Source organism: Anser anser (assembly GCF_964211835.1).
Source record: "Anser anser genome assembly, chromosome: 4".
NCBI classification, from domain to species: domain Eukaryota; kingdom Metazoa; phylum Chordata; class Aves; order Anseriformes; family Anatidae; genus Anser; species Anser anser.
In genome coordinates this window covers 27,086,991-27,107,463 of record NC_139724.1, presented here as the reverse complement: position 1 = coordinate 27,107,463, position 20,473 = coordinate 27,086,991, and the positions used below count along the sequence as shown (strand labels likewise).

The following is a 20,473-nucleotide window of genomic DNA, read 5'->3' as shown; positions in this document are numbered from 1 at the left end:
TGTGATAAATAAAACAATATAACAAAAGGTGTGCATAGACCAAATATGAGAACAGATTGCTTAATGTCCCTGAAGTGCTTAAGGCGCATGAAAATACGTAACAATGCAAATGCTAATGTTTCCTTAGAACCATCATGGATTTTATATTTGTTAATAGTGTCCTTGCAACATAAAATAGCCATTCCCTTGGAAATACTGCAAAACAAAGTTGCTTACTTTATGATAGCACAGCCAGAAAATCTGAAAGAGGAAAGAAGGTTTGGATCTTTGCCCACAAAGCTCCCACAGAAGAAAGTACCTGAAAGCATGTAAAAAGCTTTATTCTTTCAGGTGTTATATAACAGATGCATAAAGACACATGAAAAGAGAACGAATACATAAAACAGAACCATTACAATCTGTATTTTCTTTAGATACAGTGCTGTTGTTTTTATTCTGGTAATACCACCAAGCTAAATGTCCAAAGGCTTTACTGGCTAGGCCAGTCCTACCTGTGGCCTCTCAGCTCTGAGTGACTCCGGCTCCAGCAAAGTCAAAGAAGTTCCTTTTGACCTTGCAACAGCGGAAATTCAGCACTGTACCTATTACATGCCTCTAATCCAAATAACTGTTGTTTATAAACAGTTTGCAAAGTGTGCTTGTATTTAAATACACAGTCTTTGTGGGCAACCTTTGGAAAAAAATATAATCTGTATCTTCAAGGAAGTTTGCACAGGGACAGTAAAGAAAACCATGGGGATTGTTTGCTCTTCCATATTGCTCAATAAATAAATAATAAACAGGTTGGGCAGCAGTCAGGGTCAGACCTGCCTGGTACCCAATCACCATATGAATATGTGAAGAGGTCTGATCCGCACTGTAAAAAATTTATAATTAAAATAGTATTAAAATTAAATACTGTACTTTAATACAATAAGCTAATATTGAACCTTTTTTGTTACTGAAGAGCAATTTTAAAGTTATTTTTATGCTTTGAAACAGAACATCCTTGCTCATCTGAGCAGTCTTAGTTGGGCACCAAGCAGATAACTTCAAAATGAATTACATTGTTTGTAAGTGCTGAGCAGGTAGAAAAAACAAGATGCATCTTTTCAGGAGATTAAGGTGAATAAAAGCAATTCAATGCAAGTTCCTGCTTTTGTTTCTGCCCTCATTCTTTTTTCATACTAGAAGCAAATTAAGGGACTTGAAGAAAAACTGATGTGAACACTGAACAGAAATGTACTTTGGACTCAGACAAGGAATTAAGTTTGCATCAGAAGTGTTTTCAATCGCACTGGTCAGAAGTGAGGTTCCTCATGGTGCTCTACCCTGTGTTCTACATTTATATTGCTTCTAAAGTATTTCCAGCCACATTCCTAAAGGGACTTTGCCCCTGCATGTTTCCTTTTGGGTATGTGCAAATGCGTTTTGTATAGATGCCTGCCACAGTGGTAAGCACAAATGTTAGGCAACTAAATGCTGTCATTTTCACAAGTTCAATTGCAATATCTGAAGACCTTTATTAAACAAGTATTTTTTAATAAGTATACAAAGGGAAGTCACAGGGTGTTCCTGTACTACACTGCTGTTGAAGCTCTGCTCTTTAATGTGAAGAAGTCCACAAAAAACCTCAGTGGTTTTACAGATAGCTGCAACATTGCCTTTGCGTTGTCTTAATGACCTGTGCAGTTAATATAGCTGATTACCTCTGAAGGACACATGTAGATGTGACTACTTCAATAAAACATTCGGAGAGCCATCCATGCATCATCTCCACATAGACTTAACTGACTTCTTTTTCTTCAGTATACTCGATTCCAGATTTGAGTATCTCTACTTACAATACAGGCTTTCTTAAAAACTATCAGGTGATTGTTCATTAGTTCCAAATTAAATGTGTGTCAGATAATTAATATGCTATTAAGCCTACAAGGGCTCCTCTTGGAAGTGCTTTCTTTTCAGACTCACTCCAGAAAAGGTCCTTTTTATTGTCTGTCTGCAATAGAAATCAGCACTTTCCTTCCACTCCTCGCGTTTTCTGGCATAAATGTCGATCCTTTTTAATGCCACAATTGCCATAATCATTAAAGCTTTACTGGGATAGAGTCACGTGTTCTCAAGTAGTGAACATCCTACATATGTAGGAGGTTCTTAAAATACAAAAGGAATTATAACACTGTAAGCAGTTTGTGTGATCATCATTGTAATTTTACAGCACACTTTTTTGTTTGATGTTTTTTTAATTTGGATAAAACATTCCCAGACTTATGCTTACAGATGAATTTAGGCTTGCCCCTCAGAATATGAATCTGCAAAAAAAAATGAGAATCCCAGTAAAATGGTCTTCTGCCATTTCACCCTCGTCATCAGCTGTTCCCTGGAGTTTGCAGGATTGCTGCTAACGCACCTGCATGTCTTCTAGTAGGGCTGCACAAACTTACTCCTACCAAATTACTACAAAACAAGACATCTGGCAGATTTGCAACTGTTTTCCATATAAACTTCTGGCAAAGTCAGAGATGGTCAAATACATGCAAAAACACCCTGCAGAGCTGTGACTACAGCATTCTGTAAGATGCTGAAGGGCTTTCCTATCTGTAAAATACACCTCAAAGTTGTTTCTTGATGTGAAAAAAATACTTGTTGGCATCTTCATTCCATGGAAAAGAGGAAACTATTTCCCTTTGTGCCTAAGCAGCCTGGTCTCAAATGAAATGGAAACATTTTAACTTTCCTTAATAGCCCTCTAAATCACAATGCAGCTCAGCAAACAGGCTTTGTAAATGGGATCTATTAGGATTTTATTTGGCTATTGGAGTGCTGCTTCTTGGGCAATAATTCAAATTCACAAGACAATATTTGCAAAAATGCAATAGATGGAAATAATGAGAATGAAGGAGGAAAATGAAAACCAGTTTTGTGTTTAGCAAGTTCAAGTGTCCTACATCAGATACTACCAGTGACTTCAAGAAGCCACTTACAGGTGACTCTGACCTAGAAAATGCTGAGGTAAATGTTTCTTGGAAATACTCCTAACCCCAAAGAGCAATTAATATTAATGTATTAGCAATTATTCTGCCATACATCATGGTAAACTAAAGTCAAATTGAGAAGAAAGTGCCAGATAATCCACATACATGCTTTTGCTATGATAGTCTCCAGGTAAGGCTTAGCGGCAAGTACAATATGCATTTTTAAAAGAGCTCCACCTGATTTCCCTGCTATGCATAGATTCAGGAGTAACTATCCTACATGGCTTTCATATATAACACATGTACTTTTGTCATTTGCCAATGCTGTGTCATCAGAACTGAGTTCAGCAGAAGGTTCAGGAGGAGGCTCCACAGGAAGTGCTGGTGTTTGAGGAGTGCCTTCTTCCTTGGTGTCCAGCTGCATGCTTTCTTGTGACTGACCATCCATGCAGTCCTTTTTGGACAACGGGTGAACCGACACTTTTATTGCAATCTGTTGAGGTGGCTCGTGCAGTGACGATGCGTCAGAGTCAGCTGTGGGAGAGTCACTCCGCTTCAAAGCATTCGGGATCATATACAGCTCATCTGTTTCTGTGGTTTCCTGGCCTTCTGCTGTCTGCCGTACAAAATTCTGTCCTTGCTCCTCCAGACCGACAACCTCCATAATTTCTTCCATTATAGTCCTGCAGTTCATGATGAGAGGTGGCAAAGGTACGCTGCGAGCAAGCTCTTCGATGTAGCGAGCAAATTCCATGGTCTTGAACTGTGTTACTTTGGCGAGCTCGAGCGTTTTGGCTGAAGTGATAATTGGGATACGCTTTGCAATCTCAAAGGCTTTCTGGAGTTTCTCTGCTCCTTCCGTTCTGAAGAATTCATTGATTGCTTTCTCTGTTTTCTTCAGGTGACTGCTCATCATACATAACTGGGTAATGTTCAATATCATAACAATGGTAAAAGCTACGAGGCAGACAATCATATAATAGATTCCCATATCTCCGGAAGTATAGACAACCCTCAGTGTCACAGTATTGTTAACACTGCCATACGTATTAGATGCGACACATGTGTATTTACCTCTGTCTTCAAAAGACACGCTGGTAATGTTTAGTAGCCCATTGTCAAGAAACCACCATTTTCCTGCTGGAGAAGAGACAGAATAACTTAGTTAGAATATTTTGTTCGCATGATCAACATAGTCTTAAACATCAGCTTTGTCAAACTGGCCTCAGATTTTAGAGGAGGGAAATAATGTTGACAAGAAGACAATGAATTTACCATCTCAAAGAGTTTTCTCTCCCTGAGATCCTAGCTAAGGTTACTGTCAAATCATTGACATCAACTTTGAATATCATAGAATCATAGAATCATAGAACGGCTTGGGTTGGAAGGGACCTTAAAGAACACCTAGTTCCAAACCAACACTTTCCACTAGACCAGGCTGCCCAAAGCCCCATCCAACCTGGCCTTGAACGCTTCCAGGGATAAGCTTCATCTTTATTCAAATGTTGCTACCATTTAAGAGCTGGGGATGTATAGTTTTTTTGCTTTATTGTGTGTGATACAATTTATTAAATTGCAACTTTGCTGGAAAAAAACGCAGTTCAACTCCAATGTGAAAAGCTGGTATCGATTCTTTGCCTCATGGAAACCCACCCCTGTAAGTTCATACAGTGGATGGAACAGCAGAAAAGTGTATGAGTGCCTCTGTGCCTTCTGAATATTTCACACAGGGAGATACCATACAGAAGATTTCCCTGTATAACAACAGCATAGGCTGATGTAAGTGAACAAGATCATCTAATAAATACTGCTGCTCAGAGGCAGTCAGCTGCTTCCTAACACAATCCGAAGCCATTCCTGAGAGGTATCTGTGAAGTCAATGATGGATTTTCAATAATCTTCCACACCAAGGGATTTCAGGTGTTTACCTGAAATTTTGTTTGCTGTATGAAAGATGTATTTCCTTAAACCTAACCTGCTGCAATTTAAGTCTGTTGAGGCAGCTGACCAAAGACATTGAATCTGTGATTAGAGGCGTAAAACACCACAAAAACCCAGTGCAGTGGATTTAAATCACAAGGCCAAGATTGCAGTCCTGCCACAGGTTGGTATATGTCTTGCTTCTACATTTATTTTATCCTTTTTGTGGAAATTCTTTTGTTGTTAAGAAGATTGTTCTGTTTCTTACCTTATGTCTTTCATGGAAGAATCTGTGGGCAACTTTGAGACTCAAAATAAGTCTAAAAAAGCCTTTAATTCAGAGCAGTTATGGGCTTTTGCCAGTTTGAAAGTTTTTCTAACTAAACATGGCTTGTCCAAATTGTTTTTTACATTATCTCCAGTAAAAGCCTATATAGAAAATACTCCCCCAAGATCCCTACTTCAGTCCATATATGTAATTATATCTTTCGATAATCCTCATTTAGTGGTGTCAAGCTTACTAGAATTTATAACTTAGCCAAAACAGTACATTTGCCCTAGCTTAGTTCTTGAAAACAGCTGAATTACTTTGCCTGAAATTAAAAAGCATAGAATAAACAAAAAAATTAGTCTAAAGCAGACCTTCACAGACACACAAATCACTCCAATCAGTTAAAGTTAGGCAAATTTTGAGGGAAACTGTCTTATAGTGGATGATACTTCCTTCTCCAGCTCTATGATAAGATACACAGTATTGGCTGCTAAACATTTCTTGGAATTGCAGCGTTGGCAAAGTAGGTCTTTATTCACTGTAAAATGACAAGATGCCTTGCTGATGTACCCTGGCTCCAGCTCTTATAAATGACATAATAGCATTGAACTGTGACTCAAGTACTGGTTTTGTGCCAATGGATCCTGGCAGATAGTGTAAGCCTAATGAGAAAACAATGATTAGAAAAGGTATCATTGCTAGTTTTGTTATAACAATTCAACACCTTTTTCAGCCTAACCACATACATAGTAGAGGAACGTCTTGTGCTAGGAAACATTTCTTAAAGGAAAAGCATCAATTTCTTAAAGGAGGAGTGCAGTGTTGAAAGTCTAGGTTAAAGTTATATTGTCTTAATGCCACATATGTAATTTTTACTGATTTGTTCAAAGTTTTTGCTTACCTACCTGAATGTTTGTGTTAGTAGCTACCTCTCTCAGTCAACTACACAAAGACCTAAAGTTAGATGCCTAACTAAATGGGAAAACTTCCGGTGGTAAACTCTAGTAAAACACTCTGGAGCTCTAGTCACAGTATGTTGCCATGACCAGAAAAATTATATCTGAAAGTCTGCTTAACTAGCTCAAGTAGTTCTTTTCCCCAGCTTTACAGAGAATGGTAAAATACACCTGTTAAGCAGTTTACAGACACACTGTTGAAGCACATACATCTGGCTCAGTCGTTACTCCATCATAACAAAGTTCTCCCTCAGCCCAGCTATTATACAAGCTGTCCTGCATTCGCACGAATTACTGAGTTTATTCCATCCTGCTGTGAACAAAGCAGTCAGTACGGAAGGATTACATGAGCAAAATACCTTTCCTTCCCAGAAAATATTCCCTAGAAGTATAACTAGGATTATTCATCAAACCTTCCTTTAAGGAAAACATGCTCATGTGAAATGAAGGTCTCTGACAAATACACCTGAAGAGTCTTATTGCAGCCAGGATGGCTCAGACTTGGCTTGTCCCTGTAGACTGCTGCTCCTATATAGATTTTTCTCTTGGTCATTCAGGGCATCTCCTGTTTCTCACACTCCCATGGCACTATGCATAAAGACAAGAGGGCTAGCAGGGAGTTAGCTGTGTTAAAATCACGGCAATGAACTATTCCCATGTCAAGAGAATCCTTCCTTGAGTTGGATAATAGCTTTTCTGTGTTCTTTGGTGCCAAAGAAAACAAAGAGGAAAGAATGGGAAATAAGATCAAACCTGAAGTCTTCCAATGAAAAGAAACTTGCCCACACCTTAAGCACTTCAGCTTGTTGGTATGTTTTACTATACATAACATATCACAAAAACATTGTTGTTTTCTTCCCAGGTGTGCACAACACATTTATAGTTGCCATGATCCCAGTGTGCTTTCATATATTTTCCCGCAGGCAAACACCATTGTCAGGCCATTAAATTAAGGTTTTTAGTTACCTTGCTGAAATCAGAAGTGTCTCAGGACAGGCTACATTACTGAGAATAATAAAATCTTACCTTTATTCTCTTCTTCTTGGAGCAGCTGGCCATTGGAGTTGTACCATCTGTAATGCGGACTAGGACTACCTTGGACATTGCAGTCAATCAAGGCACTACTCCCCTCCTTGACTATAATATGGTCGATGCGGGAGATGACCACAGGCACAGATCCCGTGTTCATGTCAGTGCGGTTGAAAGTGCTATTAGTCACATCCTCAGCAGTCGTCAGAGCTGCTAGTAAGATGACAAGGTGAGTGGTGGGCAGAAAGTACAGAAAGTGGCGGCTGCTTAGTATGTTCATTTTCCTCCGGTGGTACATGCAACTGGCAGGAAACTAGAGTCGGAGCTGTTGAATGCAGGCCCTTGAGGTGAGGAGGTCACAGGAGAGTTTTACTTTGATCCATGCAATTTCATGTTTAAAATATCCTATAAAATAAATTAATAAGTACAATGAGATGGCATGTATAAACAATCCATTAGACGTGCTCTTTTAAAATAGTGACACATCCATTAATGCATTTCACAATCATCAGCTCACTGTCTTGTCTAAATGCTAATGTTATCACAGTCCTTTTTCTTACTGGAAAAAGATGCATACTTTTTCCTGACAATAGTGTTGTTCAGAGTGGCAGGCGTGGGAGAAGGCTTTTATCACCTAGACACTTAGGAGCAATTTAGCTACAGCAGCAGCTACAGTTTTATTCCAAAAGTTCTATAGATTTCTCTCTCTTATTTTTTTTTAACATTTGCAAAATCAACAGGAAAAACAAAGGTACAGCACATCAAAGCTGTCACTACCAATTCAGTGCTGCAGCTCTGTCATGTGCATGGTGAACTGCAGATGAACTGTGGAATGACATAAGAAAGAATTACTCCAGGAAAGGTTTTGGAGCTTGCTAGTGACATAATGATGGGCAAGGTTGCTTCGAGGTACAAATGAAATTGGGTCTTTTTCATTCCTTATGTGGCATTAAGTGTTTTGCCTTTACAGTTTTTGCACACTCTCACTACAATATTTTTCCTCAACCAATCATCTACAATGGGCTCTTTCTTAAACAGTGATTTCAGTTTGTAGACAGAGGACAGGGGTTTACAAATGTGCTCTCTATCGGCCACGTTACGCTCCCAGTGAACACAACTGGCATTCACTACTGACTGATAGCACAATGCTGGCCTCAAAATGAACACCATCGAAAATTTCACTCAGAGTCTAAGGGCCACAAATTATGTTTAAATCACATCAGAATATCTAACTCATGTTTTTGTAAGGTAAATAATACAAACTTCATGAAAATTATTAGTTAGAGAAATGTACCTGGAATCTAATATAGGACACAGTAAGTATCCAACAATCTTACCCCAACTGAACATTTCACCTGCAAAAGGTTTGAGTTTTATTAAAGACCTAGGTGACACCAAAGTATCTCATCTACCTTAGAACAGAAAAATTACTGCTGACAAGGTTAGACAGTTCCAGATATATGGGAAACACTAAAATAAAAACAAACAAATAATCCCCTTCCTTTTCTCCTTCATTCAAGAAGGAAAGAAAACGTTACTGTCTTTCACCGGTAATATTTGAGTTAGGCTGTTTTCTTCTCCATCCTCTGTTCTCTGTAAGGCACTGAACTTGATTTCATACAACTGTTATTAAAAGAGCAAATTAGTTTCCTCTGTGTTGTAGGATGAATCATTACTGGAAACGACAAACTATGTATTTTTAGGTAAGCTGCATGCATGGTATGGATGTCTGTCACAATTCCAAGCTTGCTCTCCCTTTTCCTCATTTTTTCTAAATACTCAATATGGAAATATTTGCCTTGAAGAGCCAGACTAATTTTTTAACTTTAAAATTAATATGCAAATCACATTTGTCACAAAAAGCTATATAAACATTGACTTCAGAAATCCATTTCCAATTATGCAAACTGTGTAGAGGCTGTGTTTCAGAAGCCCTCTATAGGTACAGCCTGTGTAAATCTGCACTTTGCAAAAAAATCTTCGATTCTGCCTGTTCACTTCAGTAACTATTTACATCTCATTTCTACTACTCCATTAACCTTGGAGACAGCCATTCTTTATGGCTACACATATTCAGTCTATAAAATGTTTTTGTACAGCGTTATAGATCTGCATTGCGCCATACAGAAAAGCCAAAAGACACGTCACACTTCCTGGCAAGGGAGCAGGAACAAAGACTGGCTGGATTAAGACAATGGGAAGGGCAAAAGAACAACATACATTCATCAAGCTTTGTATTGCTAATTACTGGCTGCAGCCAGTAATTATTGTATTTGAGCCTACCGTATTTTTTGATGGCAGAAAAATCTGTAGCAATCAAACACATTGTTTAGCATGGAGAGGAATCTGAATTCCAGAAAGAAATAAAAGATCACCTCAGCAGGTGAACAGAAACCATGTGAGGAAGGACCCCTGGTGTACTGGGAAGCTCGGTTCGGTTGGTGGCCCACTGAATCCCTGCAGTGTAGGGATACTATGGATGGATATTTTGCAGAATGTGATGGCAGTAACGACGTGAGGCATGCCTGCCTGTTCTGTATGTTCACCTGTGCTTAATATGGAGCGTATGAAAGTCGAACTTCTGTGTAGCAGTAACAAATCTGACTGGTTTACATAGCCAAAGGGCCAATCGCTTGTCTGAAAATAACAGCAGCTCCCTCATTCTGGCACCACAGAAGTGTATCATAAATAGCTGCAGTAAAATTGAAGAAATAGAGCCGAATAATTTACGTCTACTGTGGGAGATTCGTGCCTACTCGTGTCACTCTTGGGAATGTACTTTCCCATGTATGTTCCTGGAATGCAGAATGTTAAGAAAGCACTTAAAATGTCCGCGGATGCATTTCTGCTTGAAATAAATACAGTTTGATGGCTGGAATGAGCAATAACCAGGCAGGAGACTTAAAGCAGGATGTTTGGAAATGGTGGCTGCTGCTTTCACATGCCATCCAGGGAAGGGCTCTTGGGTATGTCTGAAGAGTCAGGGAGAGATGTCTCTGAAGAAGTGTTTTAAGCTGCCAGTTTAAACAAATGTTCCCAGGGCAACTAAGAAGTGATAGGGAATCTTCTCTTTGGCATGCATATCCTAGGCACTGTTACTGCAGAAAAAAAAAAATGGAAGAAAAAAAAAAAGGTTTTCTCAGCCCTACGTAGCAAGAGAAAGTTAAAGGGTGGCCGCTCAGGGAGCTGCACATCCCAGACCCTCTGCTTATCTGTTTATCTGTTGTGCAGGACCACAACAGCTGTAATCAGGGTAGGAGAGCAGGAAGAAGGAGGGGGAGAGAGACAACTGGAAAAGTAGAAAACATGCTCACAATGGACTCTGGTGTGAAGGGAGATTTCCTGAGAGTTTCTGTCCTACTGCTTTGCCTTAGGCACAACAGCAGCCTAAGGATATTAAGGAAAACAAGTGTGGGAGTCAGCTGCTTTGTTAAACCTAAGTGATGCAATGGGTTATGATTCAATCACACAACTAAATGGAGAGGGTAAGGAGACTGAAACAGGGCTGCTAGTGATGTCAGCCCACTTCTGGCAAAGACATGAGAGAATCCAGGATACAAGAGATGTGGGCACAGTGCTACCATGCTGGATCCTGGCCATGACAGACGTTAATTAACTGTGGCCCATGATAAACCTGATGAAGGCAGCCAAAGTGGTAACCTTTTAACCTGCCCCTAAGTCAGAGAGCACAGCTAGGTTGACTAGACGAAGACTGCTGCAGTAACTCCTCAAGTCTGAGGATAACACAGGACACAAGACACTTATGTCTGCACTGTAAGTATTTGCTCTGTAGGAACAGACTCAGTCTCCGGGAGCATTTTTGCCCCCAAATGGGAGATTAATATAAAGTAAAATTTATGGTCATGGAAAGAATGGATGCATTCCTTTCTGCCATCCTCAAAACACACACAAGATACATGTAAAAGACTTAGAAAAACTAAAAGTTTATAGTAGTGTTAATGTGGTTACATACTCTTACCTTTTTCTTCTTTTTTTAAACTGTGGTGCATGAAAAGGAAAAGAAACACCCTTAGCTGTCTGAGCTACCTCTCCCACCTACAAAGCTGTAGCGAGGGACAGGCTTACCTGTGGTGGTACCAGAAGAATCCCTAAATTCTCCTCCAACATCTAATACACAGATAACATCCCCTGGCATATTGTATCTGTAGCAAAATTTGCCACTGAAAGATGGTTGCCAGGGTTCCTTACGTTAAGTGGTTTTGTTTTTTTCTTCTCCAACCCACATGGTGTAAACTGAAAATCTGAAAGTAACAGTGCTGCTCATGGGATTAACTTCCAAGGAAATATACACGAGACAAGCCACATGAGGGAACTATGACAGGTTTTCCTTCTAAGTGGCAGGACTCTGTCACCGCACGCGTGCCCGCTCCGTGCCGCTTTCTCCTCGCTTCAGCCCGCTTGCCCGGCGCTGCTCGAACCGGGCCCGTTAGGGAACAGCAGCACTGGCGAGCTCTGCCAGACCGCCCCCAACTTCAAGACCGTTTAAGTCCTCGGGGCACTTCTGCGATCGCCCCTTACCTCCTGAGGCTGTCCTGTGAAACGACAGGGCAATTTCAGCCAAGCAGCAGGAGGCCGTGCGGAGCGCCGGCGCAAAGCGGGGCAGCTGCCGCTCTCTGACAGCCCCGAGAAGCTGCCGGGGGGACACCTCGACCCTTCATCCGCAGCCAGCCCGCAGCCGGGGCTCCGGGGGCAGGCAGAGCCCCGGGGCCCAGCAGCAGCCCCGCTGCCCGTCCCGGCGCACCCCCGCAGCTACCCACCGCCAGCTGCCGGTGCCGGGCTCCCGGAACTATTACACGTTTTTCTTCTAAGTGATGGAATAGCTGTCTCTATGGTGCTATCTATGCGTTTTTATCTACAAAAGTTCCCTGGAAATAGGCTCAAGAACAAGCAGAGCTGCAGGCTGATGGCATTACTCGTAACCGTGAAATGGACCAACCTGAGGTTAAAATATCTCTGTCCAAAACCATCAGTGGTCTGATGAGAAGACACTTGCAGTTCAGACTGGCTGGGAACATTTATCACTCAGAGACATGTTCTGACCGACCATTTATTTTTTCATGTTGCAGATGAGTTTACTTCCCAGTATTCCCGCCAGGAATAAGGACTGTGGGTGAGGGGCTACATTTGTAAGTACTGCATTTGTGCAGAACGACGTGATGACAGAGCACAAAAGCACAGAAAAGGAGGTCAGTGATGTATACCTTTTCCTGGCTTGCTTTGTTCTGTAAGACTTGCCTGTTCCTGTACTTGGAATAATGTGTAATCCTATTAACTGTGAGGTTATTCAATTCAGAAGTGAAGGACCAGAAGTCAGCTCATTGTACAATGCATAAATTACATTCCGATAGCTTTAGCATCACAATGGTGTCTTGCTTAACTTGTAAGCGATCAAGAAAATGAAATTATTTTCATTCTAATTCTCATTTGTCTATAAATAACTACCAAGACGATGCTACAAAATTAAAGCTAATCCTTTATTATTTAAAAACTACTTACTACATTCCCTATTCAGACCAATCCCCTCTCCTAGTTGCCACGGGCAATGCCTTTTCAAAGTGGACAACAGTAAAAGCTAACAGGTGTTACTGGAACAGGAATGCAGAAGAATGAACCGTGTGGCATAATAACGGCACAGAGAAGCTAAGAAGTTGGCTGCCAGCCCATAGGCTTAAGAGTGAGAACCACTGAATGAAAAGATTAAGCTGTTAGGGTCCAGACAGGCAAGTGAAGAGAAATATCACTCATTTAACAACTAGCAGCAATGTTCTGACTTATTTCTCTACTCATTTGCTAGTCAATAAAATATTAAGGCTTGGTTCTGAAACAGCTACTCTGTTCATTCTTCTGGGGAGGACTTCAGTCCTCCACAGTCCTTTCTGCTTCTCTGGCTATGTCAAAAAGGTAGCACATTGGTAATGTTCATAGGTTGAAGAGCTTCCTTCTGCCCGTCTAGGCTGGTGCTTCCCAACTGGGCAGCAGCTCCCAGCTTATGTATGTGTTTGAGTCTCTTTGGCTGTATTCAGCTGCCTTGGTATGCTGGAAAGTTGCCTTCACAATCCCCTTTATAATCCTTTTAAATGTCATTTTAGAATGAGGAGACAAGCTGAGAGTGTTGACTACAGCCTAGAAGAAAATGTGCTTGCCCTTATCCACTGTACTTACATAACCTATGGTGTCTTTACCATTTAGAGAGGACTTATTTCCAGCCTAAGTAACTAATGAAACACCAAGTTAGATAACTAATAATTTATTTGGGGTATTGGCAGTATTACTTTTTTTTTTCCCCGACATGTAATAGTCAGATTCTAAAGTTCGTGGGTTATTATCTGCTGTTAAGTCAGGCCTCTTGGTGCTACAGAACACTTGGTTCTGCTAAATCTAATCTTGAAATGGAATAAAGCTGAGAGAAGCCAAAGACAGACTAAGATAACCTTTAGATTACTGACTTCAGAGGGTAGATGAGTAGGAAGAGATGTTATTAAAAATACACACAAAATTGAATGGCGTAAAGAAGACAGCCGAGGCATACATATTTGCTGTTTCTCATAATACTAAAACAAGACCAATTTTGAAACTGAGGTGGAAGATGGGACAGTGGGAAGAAAGAGAAGGAAGGTTCTTTTATTAACATATACCTAGACAAAAATTTCTTCACACAAGGTAAAATAAGGAAATTCATGGAGATTCAAGAGAGACCATATATAATTTACATGCAAAGGTTCCTGGATTATTATAATCTGTGCAGTATGTGGGGATTTATCTTTCTTCTGTGTATTCGTTGTCCTCTGAATGTACGGCTCTGGGTAGTGAACAAGAATGGCTGTTGGTATGGCAACTCGAACTCCTTTTTTGGACTCTTAAGTTAATTTTATGTTTCATAGACACTGGTAAACTATTCCAGGCAAACATTTATGAATTTGTTTTACAAGGTGACAAACGGTAAATAAATAAAGAAAATGGAAACATCAGGGGCCAAAGCTTATTCTACCACTAACGGCAGAAGTGGGGCAAAATTCAGAATGAATATCTTTCAAAGTTATTTTGTTCTAGACACAACCAACACTGTAGGGGAGTAAAGTTAATGACTGTAAAGATTCATGTATTTCAGTTTCAAGGTTCAATAGCGTATTGATAAATTGCAGCATGAAAGTACTAAGCAAAAAGGTTATTCCACATTCTGTATTTGTGACCAAACTTACCCTACATAGATAAAAATATCCTATATGCTATATCCAGACTCTTTGGGTAGGCAATGAAGCACACACCATCCTATTCAGCAATGGTAAAATGAAGTTCTTCACCCTCCAGATGTTGCCTTTACAACCGTATTAATGTTTTAGAAGCCTAATTGCAAATAGGTATTTTACTTGCAAGTTCTTCTCAGTACTGCTCCTCTTTGTTCTACCTCATGCCTTGATATTGCAAAACTAGCCAGCGTATGAAATCCTAGAGACTTTAAAACCCCCTTCGCTTTAAAAACTTGAATGGTAGCATTGATTTAACCATGTCTTTGAGTGGTCTGGTGGTTGTTCTCCTCACTCCAACAAATGCTCAAAGACCCTAATCCATTAACCTAAAAATGAATAGATGAAGCCTATTGTTAGGTAATTACTGGAAAGATTATTTAAAAGTACCTCAAGAATGCCAAACCTCTGGAAAATTCCCTTCTGATGTTGCAGTTCCTGTAATCTCAGCACCTCTGCTATATCAAGTCAACTTTTTGTGAAATACACTGAAAAAAAATGCTTAGGCAATTTGGATGCTTTTCACTAAGTAAGTTGTAGTTCATATGCACGCTATTATATGGCATGAGCAATTTGAGTGTTTTCTTGCAGGTATTTTAATGACTGCCATAAAAACAAAGTAAAATTTTACATTTAGCGGAAAAGCTTGCTGTTTTTATTCAAGACAAGTACTGTGGTGGAAATGTCCTTCTTCTGAGCTGTGGGCTACCCAAATCATAAAGCAGATTCAACACTGTCAGGAGTGGAGAGACTTCTAAAGGCCCAGCTCATGTTTGACTAGGTATAAACTCTTTACAGGACTTTTAATGTTCCAAATAAATTCTTCTTTCATGGAGATTATCTAGATTCATTTAGCATTTGTATTTATTTGGAGGCTGGACAATTGCCACTAAATGTAGTTTTGTGTATAGAGCTATTATTCTAGAAACATCTGTATGGCTTTAAGAGACAGACACTTGCTTAACTCCTTGCAAGCTTTCAGCATAGCTGCTGCTGTTTTACTGTTGGCAGTAAATGCAGATGGTTCAGAGCTTGAAAGTCCCCTTTGTTGAGAAAGAAGTAACAAAGAACATGCAGAGAATCTCTCCCACGCTTCCACACACACATGGCCTGGCCTCACCAAGTTCTAGGTATCTTTCGTTTTCTTTACTCACCTCTTATCTTCTATTTATACCAGCACTCTGTAGGCATTATTCTGCAAACAGCCTAAGTCACTGAAGTCAGCAAATACAACAGATCTTATATGTTCTCAGCATGGCTTATCTGTTCTTAGTGGAAGGAACACAGCAATGTGGAATGGGGCCCAATTCATTTCCTTCCACTTTCTCTTCTTTTGAGCTGTTTGCCAAAGCTAACCATCCTTCAGGCATATCTAATTGTTTTCTTTTTTCCAAATGAAGATGAAAAGTTCTACACGTAAGATGTTCAAGCAAGATACAAAAATTAGGTTTTCTTTAAACAAAGATATGAAGGGCTTTGCAGAGCTAAAGACTTCTACTTTTTAAATTCTAAATTTTGTACGTGCTTTGAATAAGTGAATATTTTCAATTCGCTGCATATAGTTTAACTAGAAACAGTATTTTAACAAAAGGCTCCCATTTAAGTGGGAATATAAAAGAGAATAAAAAAAAACTGGGAGAACACAGAGTAAAGTATGACTAATTCATCTATGTCCCCATAGAATCGCAAGATGCATATAATTACCAGTTTTTAATGACTGTTTTTCGCATTTATTGGTTTCCGGGATACTGCGCAAAGAGGTTACACGTGGGTGCTGGGATTAGGACAGGATTAAACTTGTGAGGGGGAATTTAAAGGAATCTAACCATTCATGACTGATTGCAGCAGAAAAGGATCATTTCAGGTTAAAGTGCATGTGCCTACTTCTTCCACAAGAATCAGGAGGGGACAGCAGACAGGATTCAAAGGAGTTTGCATTGCATCACACAGAAACTTGCTTGTATACAAATGGGATCAATACAGCCTTTTCCTAGTACATCTATATATGGCCATAATTTAGGTGCAATAATTTAAGTAGAACTCCTCACAAGTTTACTGAAGAACGTCTACAATTCAGACTTTTGTGCCATTTTATCTACTCTGGACTGAAAAATGTGACTAATATTGAAGTAGCATGACTGCCTAAGCATCTTTTGACAAGCTGATCACAGATTCTGCATGGAACACCTAGCATAGCAACATCAAGCTGAAATAACTGTTCAGAAACATGCTTAGAAATGAAAACTGTACCATGTGAACTGTTATACTATAGCACACCACAGCCCACTGGCATCACGCACCTACTATCCATGGACAAGACTTACTGGAGAAAACCCAGTAGTGCTGGTAGGAGTGGGCACCGCATGGTCACACAGGTGTGACTGGGGACTGCACGCACAATGGCGCGGTTGCAATGCAGCGTACATCGCCTGTTCCTGCATGACTTGAAAATATCAGCAGAAATCTTTTGTTGCTATGAAACTCTCAGAGTGGCAGGACAACTAAATGTTAAACCTAAATAGGCTGTTCTTAATGTAATTCCCCCATTTGTTGTGGCCCTCTTCCAAAATACGAGATTTACACATCTGTACAGAGTTCCCTATTTCTGATAAACAGGCACCACTCATGGTAGTGACTTTACTCTGAAATAACACAGTCCACTACCATTTTTTTTTTTGTTACCTACATGAAAATCACTAAATCTGTTTGAATTCCTCTATCTTGATAGAGGAACTTACAGGAGAAGGTACAAGATTTGTCTGCCCTTCACACCTTTCTTGCCTGACAGATTAAAAAAAAAAAAAAATGTTCTAAAATGCTGTTATGAATAATTTTAATCATACTAACTGGTGAGAGGTAATAGCATATCCACTGTCTTGGAAGCGATGTTTCTCAGATGGCTCTGTATGTGGTTAGAAAATGCCACTGCTTTACTTAGCAGAACTAAGTAACAAAATTAAGACTACAGATAGAGGTCTGCAAGGGTACTGATCTGCATGACCAGTCAGCAGCTCAGAATTGCAGGAATGAAAAAAGTCCAGGCAGTGGTGTATTGAGGAGCCAGGTCTTACGCTACAGTCTTCTGGTGACAGTTAACATAGCTATTCTATCTATAAGCTTTCACGACGGAAACTTGCCTGTGTTGGACAAATACCACGTATCTCTGTAACAAAGTAGGAAGAAAGCTTTTTCTTGGTGATGGTCTGCGATTTGTCTAAGTATCTGAAAGCTCTGAATTCTTCAGAAAAAAATGGTATATATGTGATGTGCACTCAAGCTGTGTGAGCTGCACTCAGAATCTACTGATGTTGATATACTGCAGTCTAAATTAGATGGCTTTCAAAAAAAAAAAAAAAAGAAAGAAAAAAGAAAGAAAAGGATTCCTACTACAGCAGCCACCGGTACCCAATGGTGCTGTTGCTAACTGTACACACTGAGCCAGACAAAAGATTCCTGCCAAGCAAACATTGCCTCCGCTGAAAGGAGACCTGCCGTATTTTGTCCTACTGCAGTGAAGAGAGAAACTGTTCCATAATGCACTGGCTCTTACCAACTAAAATGCTGCATTTTCCCCTTTAAACCCCCTTGCGTTACCCATCACGAGCTAACTTTACAGGTTTTTTTCAGCCAAATACGTACCAAACGAGGTCGCATTTTGCATTTGGCATTGCCTGCAGCCGGTGCTTCTCCTTCCGAGCGGGGTTAGCAAGGAAGCTCCGCAGGAGACGCTCCGGCTCACCAACTCGGGGAGGACGAAACCCTGCAGGCAGCGCACCCACCGCACGCGTGCCCGCTCCGTGCCGCTTTCTCCTCGCTTCAGCCCGCTCGCCCGGCGCTGCTCGAACCGGGCCCGTTAGGGAACAGCAGCACTGGCGAGCTCTGCCAGACCGCCCCCAACTTCAAGACCGTTTAAGTCCTCGGGGCACTTCTGCGATCGCCCCTTACCTCCTGAGGCTGTCCTGTGAAACGACAGGGCAATTTCAGCCAAGCAGCAGGAGGCCGTGCGGAGCGCCGGCGCAAAGCGGGGCAGCTGCCGCTCTCTGACAGCCCCGAGAAGCTGCCGGGGGGACACCTCGACCCTTCATCCGCAGCCAGCCCGCAGCCGGGGCTCCGGGGGCAGGCAGAGCCCCGGGGCCCAGCAGCAGCCCCGCTGCCCGTCCCGGCGCACCCCCGCAGCTACCCACCGCCAGCTGCCGGTGCCGGGCTCCCCGGGGCGGGCAGACGCCCAGCGGCGCCCGCCGAGCCGGCGCCGGGCAGCGGGCAGCGGGCTCCGGGCAGCGCCTCCCCGCGCCCAGCGTCCGCCCCACCGCCGCCCGCTCACCTGCGCGGCGGCCGCCCCGCGGCAGCGCCCGCCGCCGCCGCGCCCCTCAGCGCGCCCCGCGCAGCGCCATGCCGGGCCCGGGGCGGGCGGAGCGCGGCGCTGCCGCAGTCCGTGGGGCCGGGCCGAGCCGAGCCGAGCCGAGCCGTGCCGTGCCGTGCCGTGCCGTGCCGTGCCGCAGCGCTGCCCCCCGCACCGCCGGCGCCGGCAGGGAAAGTAGGTCAGGGCGGCACTGAGCATGCTCGGGGCCGGGCCGGGGGGCGGCCCCGAGGCCCGCGGGGGGCGGCCGGGGGCCGGCGGCGCATCCCTCGGCGGAGGGGCGAGGCGCGGGGTCCCGTTAGGTGCGGCCGGGGGGGGCGCGGAGCCATCCGTCGGCTGAGCCGAAGCGGCGGGAGGCTGCGGGCCGGGGCTGCGGGCACGGAGCCGGGGCTGCCCCGCGCCGTGGCTTCACGGGGCGGTGAAGGGAGCGGCGGGGGCACACAGCGGGTGCCGGAGCTGCCGGGAGAGCGTGGGGTTAGGGCCGCGGCTCTGCGGGGCGCGTCGGGGCAGGTGTCGAGCCCGCGTAGGAAAAGGTGAAGGGGAGAGCAACGGTGGGGCAGAAAGCAAGGGGACGCTGACCGCAGGGAGTTGTGCCAAGGTCCCGGGCACTGGCCCCACCGCCTGGCCCGCAAGGAGAGCAGGGGCGGGTGCAGGCACTGGCAAGACCAGGGCTGCTGGCAGCCTTCCTCCTGCTGTCCAGGGTACCCAGGATGGGCGAACTGGTACGCAGCGGGGAAGAAGCATCTGATGTTGTCAGGTTTCGCCAGAGCCAGGTGCCAGCCGAGGGAACAGGTCGTGATTGCTTCTCGCTTGCCCAGCCAAACATTTTATTGATGGGAGGAGCTGTTTCGGTCACAGGACCTTACTTGCAACTGACCTGTGACTGATGCTGGCTTGGCCCCACTTAGCTCTGCTTTTGTTTTATCCTTCTTCTCTTCTTCCCATGTGTAAGCGTTGGTTCTGAACACAACTGGGTGGCTTTTATCTACCAGCTAATACTGGGACAGTTCAAAAACTGAGTCCCCAGTCCCAGAAGCTCCTTTCAGTCAGGTAGCACACTGCTGCTCTCTGTGTGCTTGTCAGATATACGTTGAATTTCTGTGTTTAGAAAATTCACACATTTTTCTTTAGTCCATCTCCAAGTGGCTACCACCTTGCAGTAAGCCTATGTTTTGGGAAATGGCTGTAGGAATTCAGATACCAACACACCCGTTGAAGAGGCAGCACTGCTGGGATTTTAAATTCACTTTCACATCTTGCTGTGAGCCCACCACCGACAGTAGAGTCACCAGTTACTTGCCCTGGGCCCCTTCCTGGGAGGTCACCATCTCCCATGCTTCAGGCGGCTCCCACGCTTGTCGTCCCAGTCGCTGTAGCTGTTCTGTGAGCAGCTCAGAAGGGAGATGTAGCCACGTAGGCTGCAATGCTCTTCGTGGTCTGGAGCAGGTAGGCAGCAAGGACTTGCGCCACCACAGTGGTTAAAAGCAGTGGTCAGTGCTGCTAGCCTGCACTTTCCTTCAGTTCAGTGCTCCCCTGTGTTGTCCACTTCTTCCTTCCCCACCTCCCACTCTTGCAACCAACGTGTAGCAGCCCTGAGGAAGAGAGCTGAGCGGTAAAGGGGAACTGCCTTTTCCAGCACCAACGGTGCACAGCCGCTCTCTGACCATATACTGATGGCCAGAGGAGAACGGCCCTGCAGCAGGTCAGGCTGTCTTGCCCAG

At 43.1% G+C, this 20,473-nt stretch overlaps 2 protein-coding genes across 13 annotated transcripts in view; one reads left to right on the top strand and one right to left on the bottom strand.

The window, feature by feature from the left end:
- The window catches only part of LOC310898447 (uncharacterized protein), a gene marked incomplete at its 5' end in the record, with an annotated part of 290,282 nt that overhangs the window by 59,495 nt on the left and 210,314 nt on the right, over positions 1-20,473 (top strand). For 7 of the 10 annotated variants that reach the window (XM_083833602.1, XM_083833597.1, XM_083833590.1 and 4 more), the window contains one exon: positions 12,218-12,337. The exons of the other annotated variants lie outside the window; for them this stretch is intronic. The remainder of the gene's footprint in view (positions 1-12,217; positions 12,338-20,473) is intronic. 10 annotated transcript variants of the gene reach the window in all.
- Positions 300-18,882, bottom strand: MFAP3L (microfibril associated protein 3 like). Of its 3 annotated transcripts, XM_083833610.1 has the most exons (4): positions 18,717-18,882; positions 18,035-18,354; positions 7,128-7,535; positions 300-4,094 (listed from the first exon to the last, which is right to left on the bottom strand). In XM_083833610.1, the coding sequence occupies exons 3-4, from the start codon at positions 7,426-7,428 to the stop codon at positions 3,226-3,228; spliced, it is 1,170 nt and encodes a 389-aa protein (XP_083689736.1). In that variant the 5' UTR covers positions 7,429-7,535; positions 18,035-18,354; positions 18,717-18,882; the 3' UTR covers positions 300-3,225. The 3 variants fall into 3 exon arrangements, with proteins under 3 accessions (XP_083689736.1, XP_083689737.1, XP_083689738.1); XM_083833611.1 differs by lacking the exon at positions 18,035-18,354; XM_083833612.1 differs by lacking the exon at positions 18,717-18,882 and having other exon boundaries at positions 300-4,091; positions 18,035-18,676.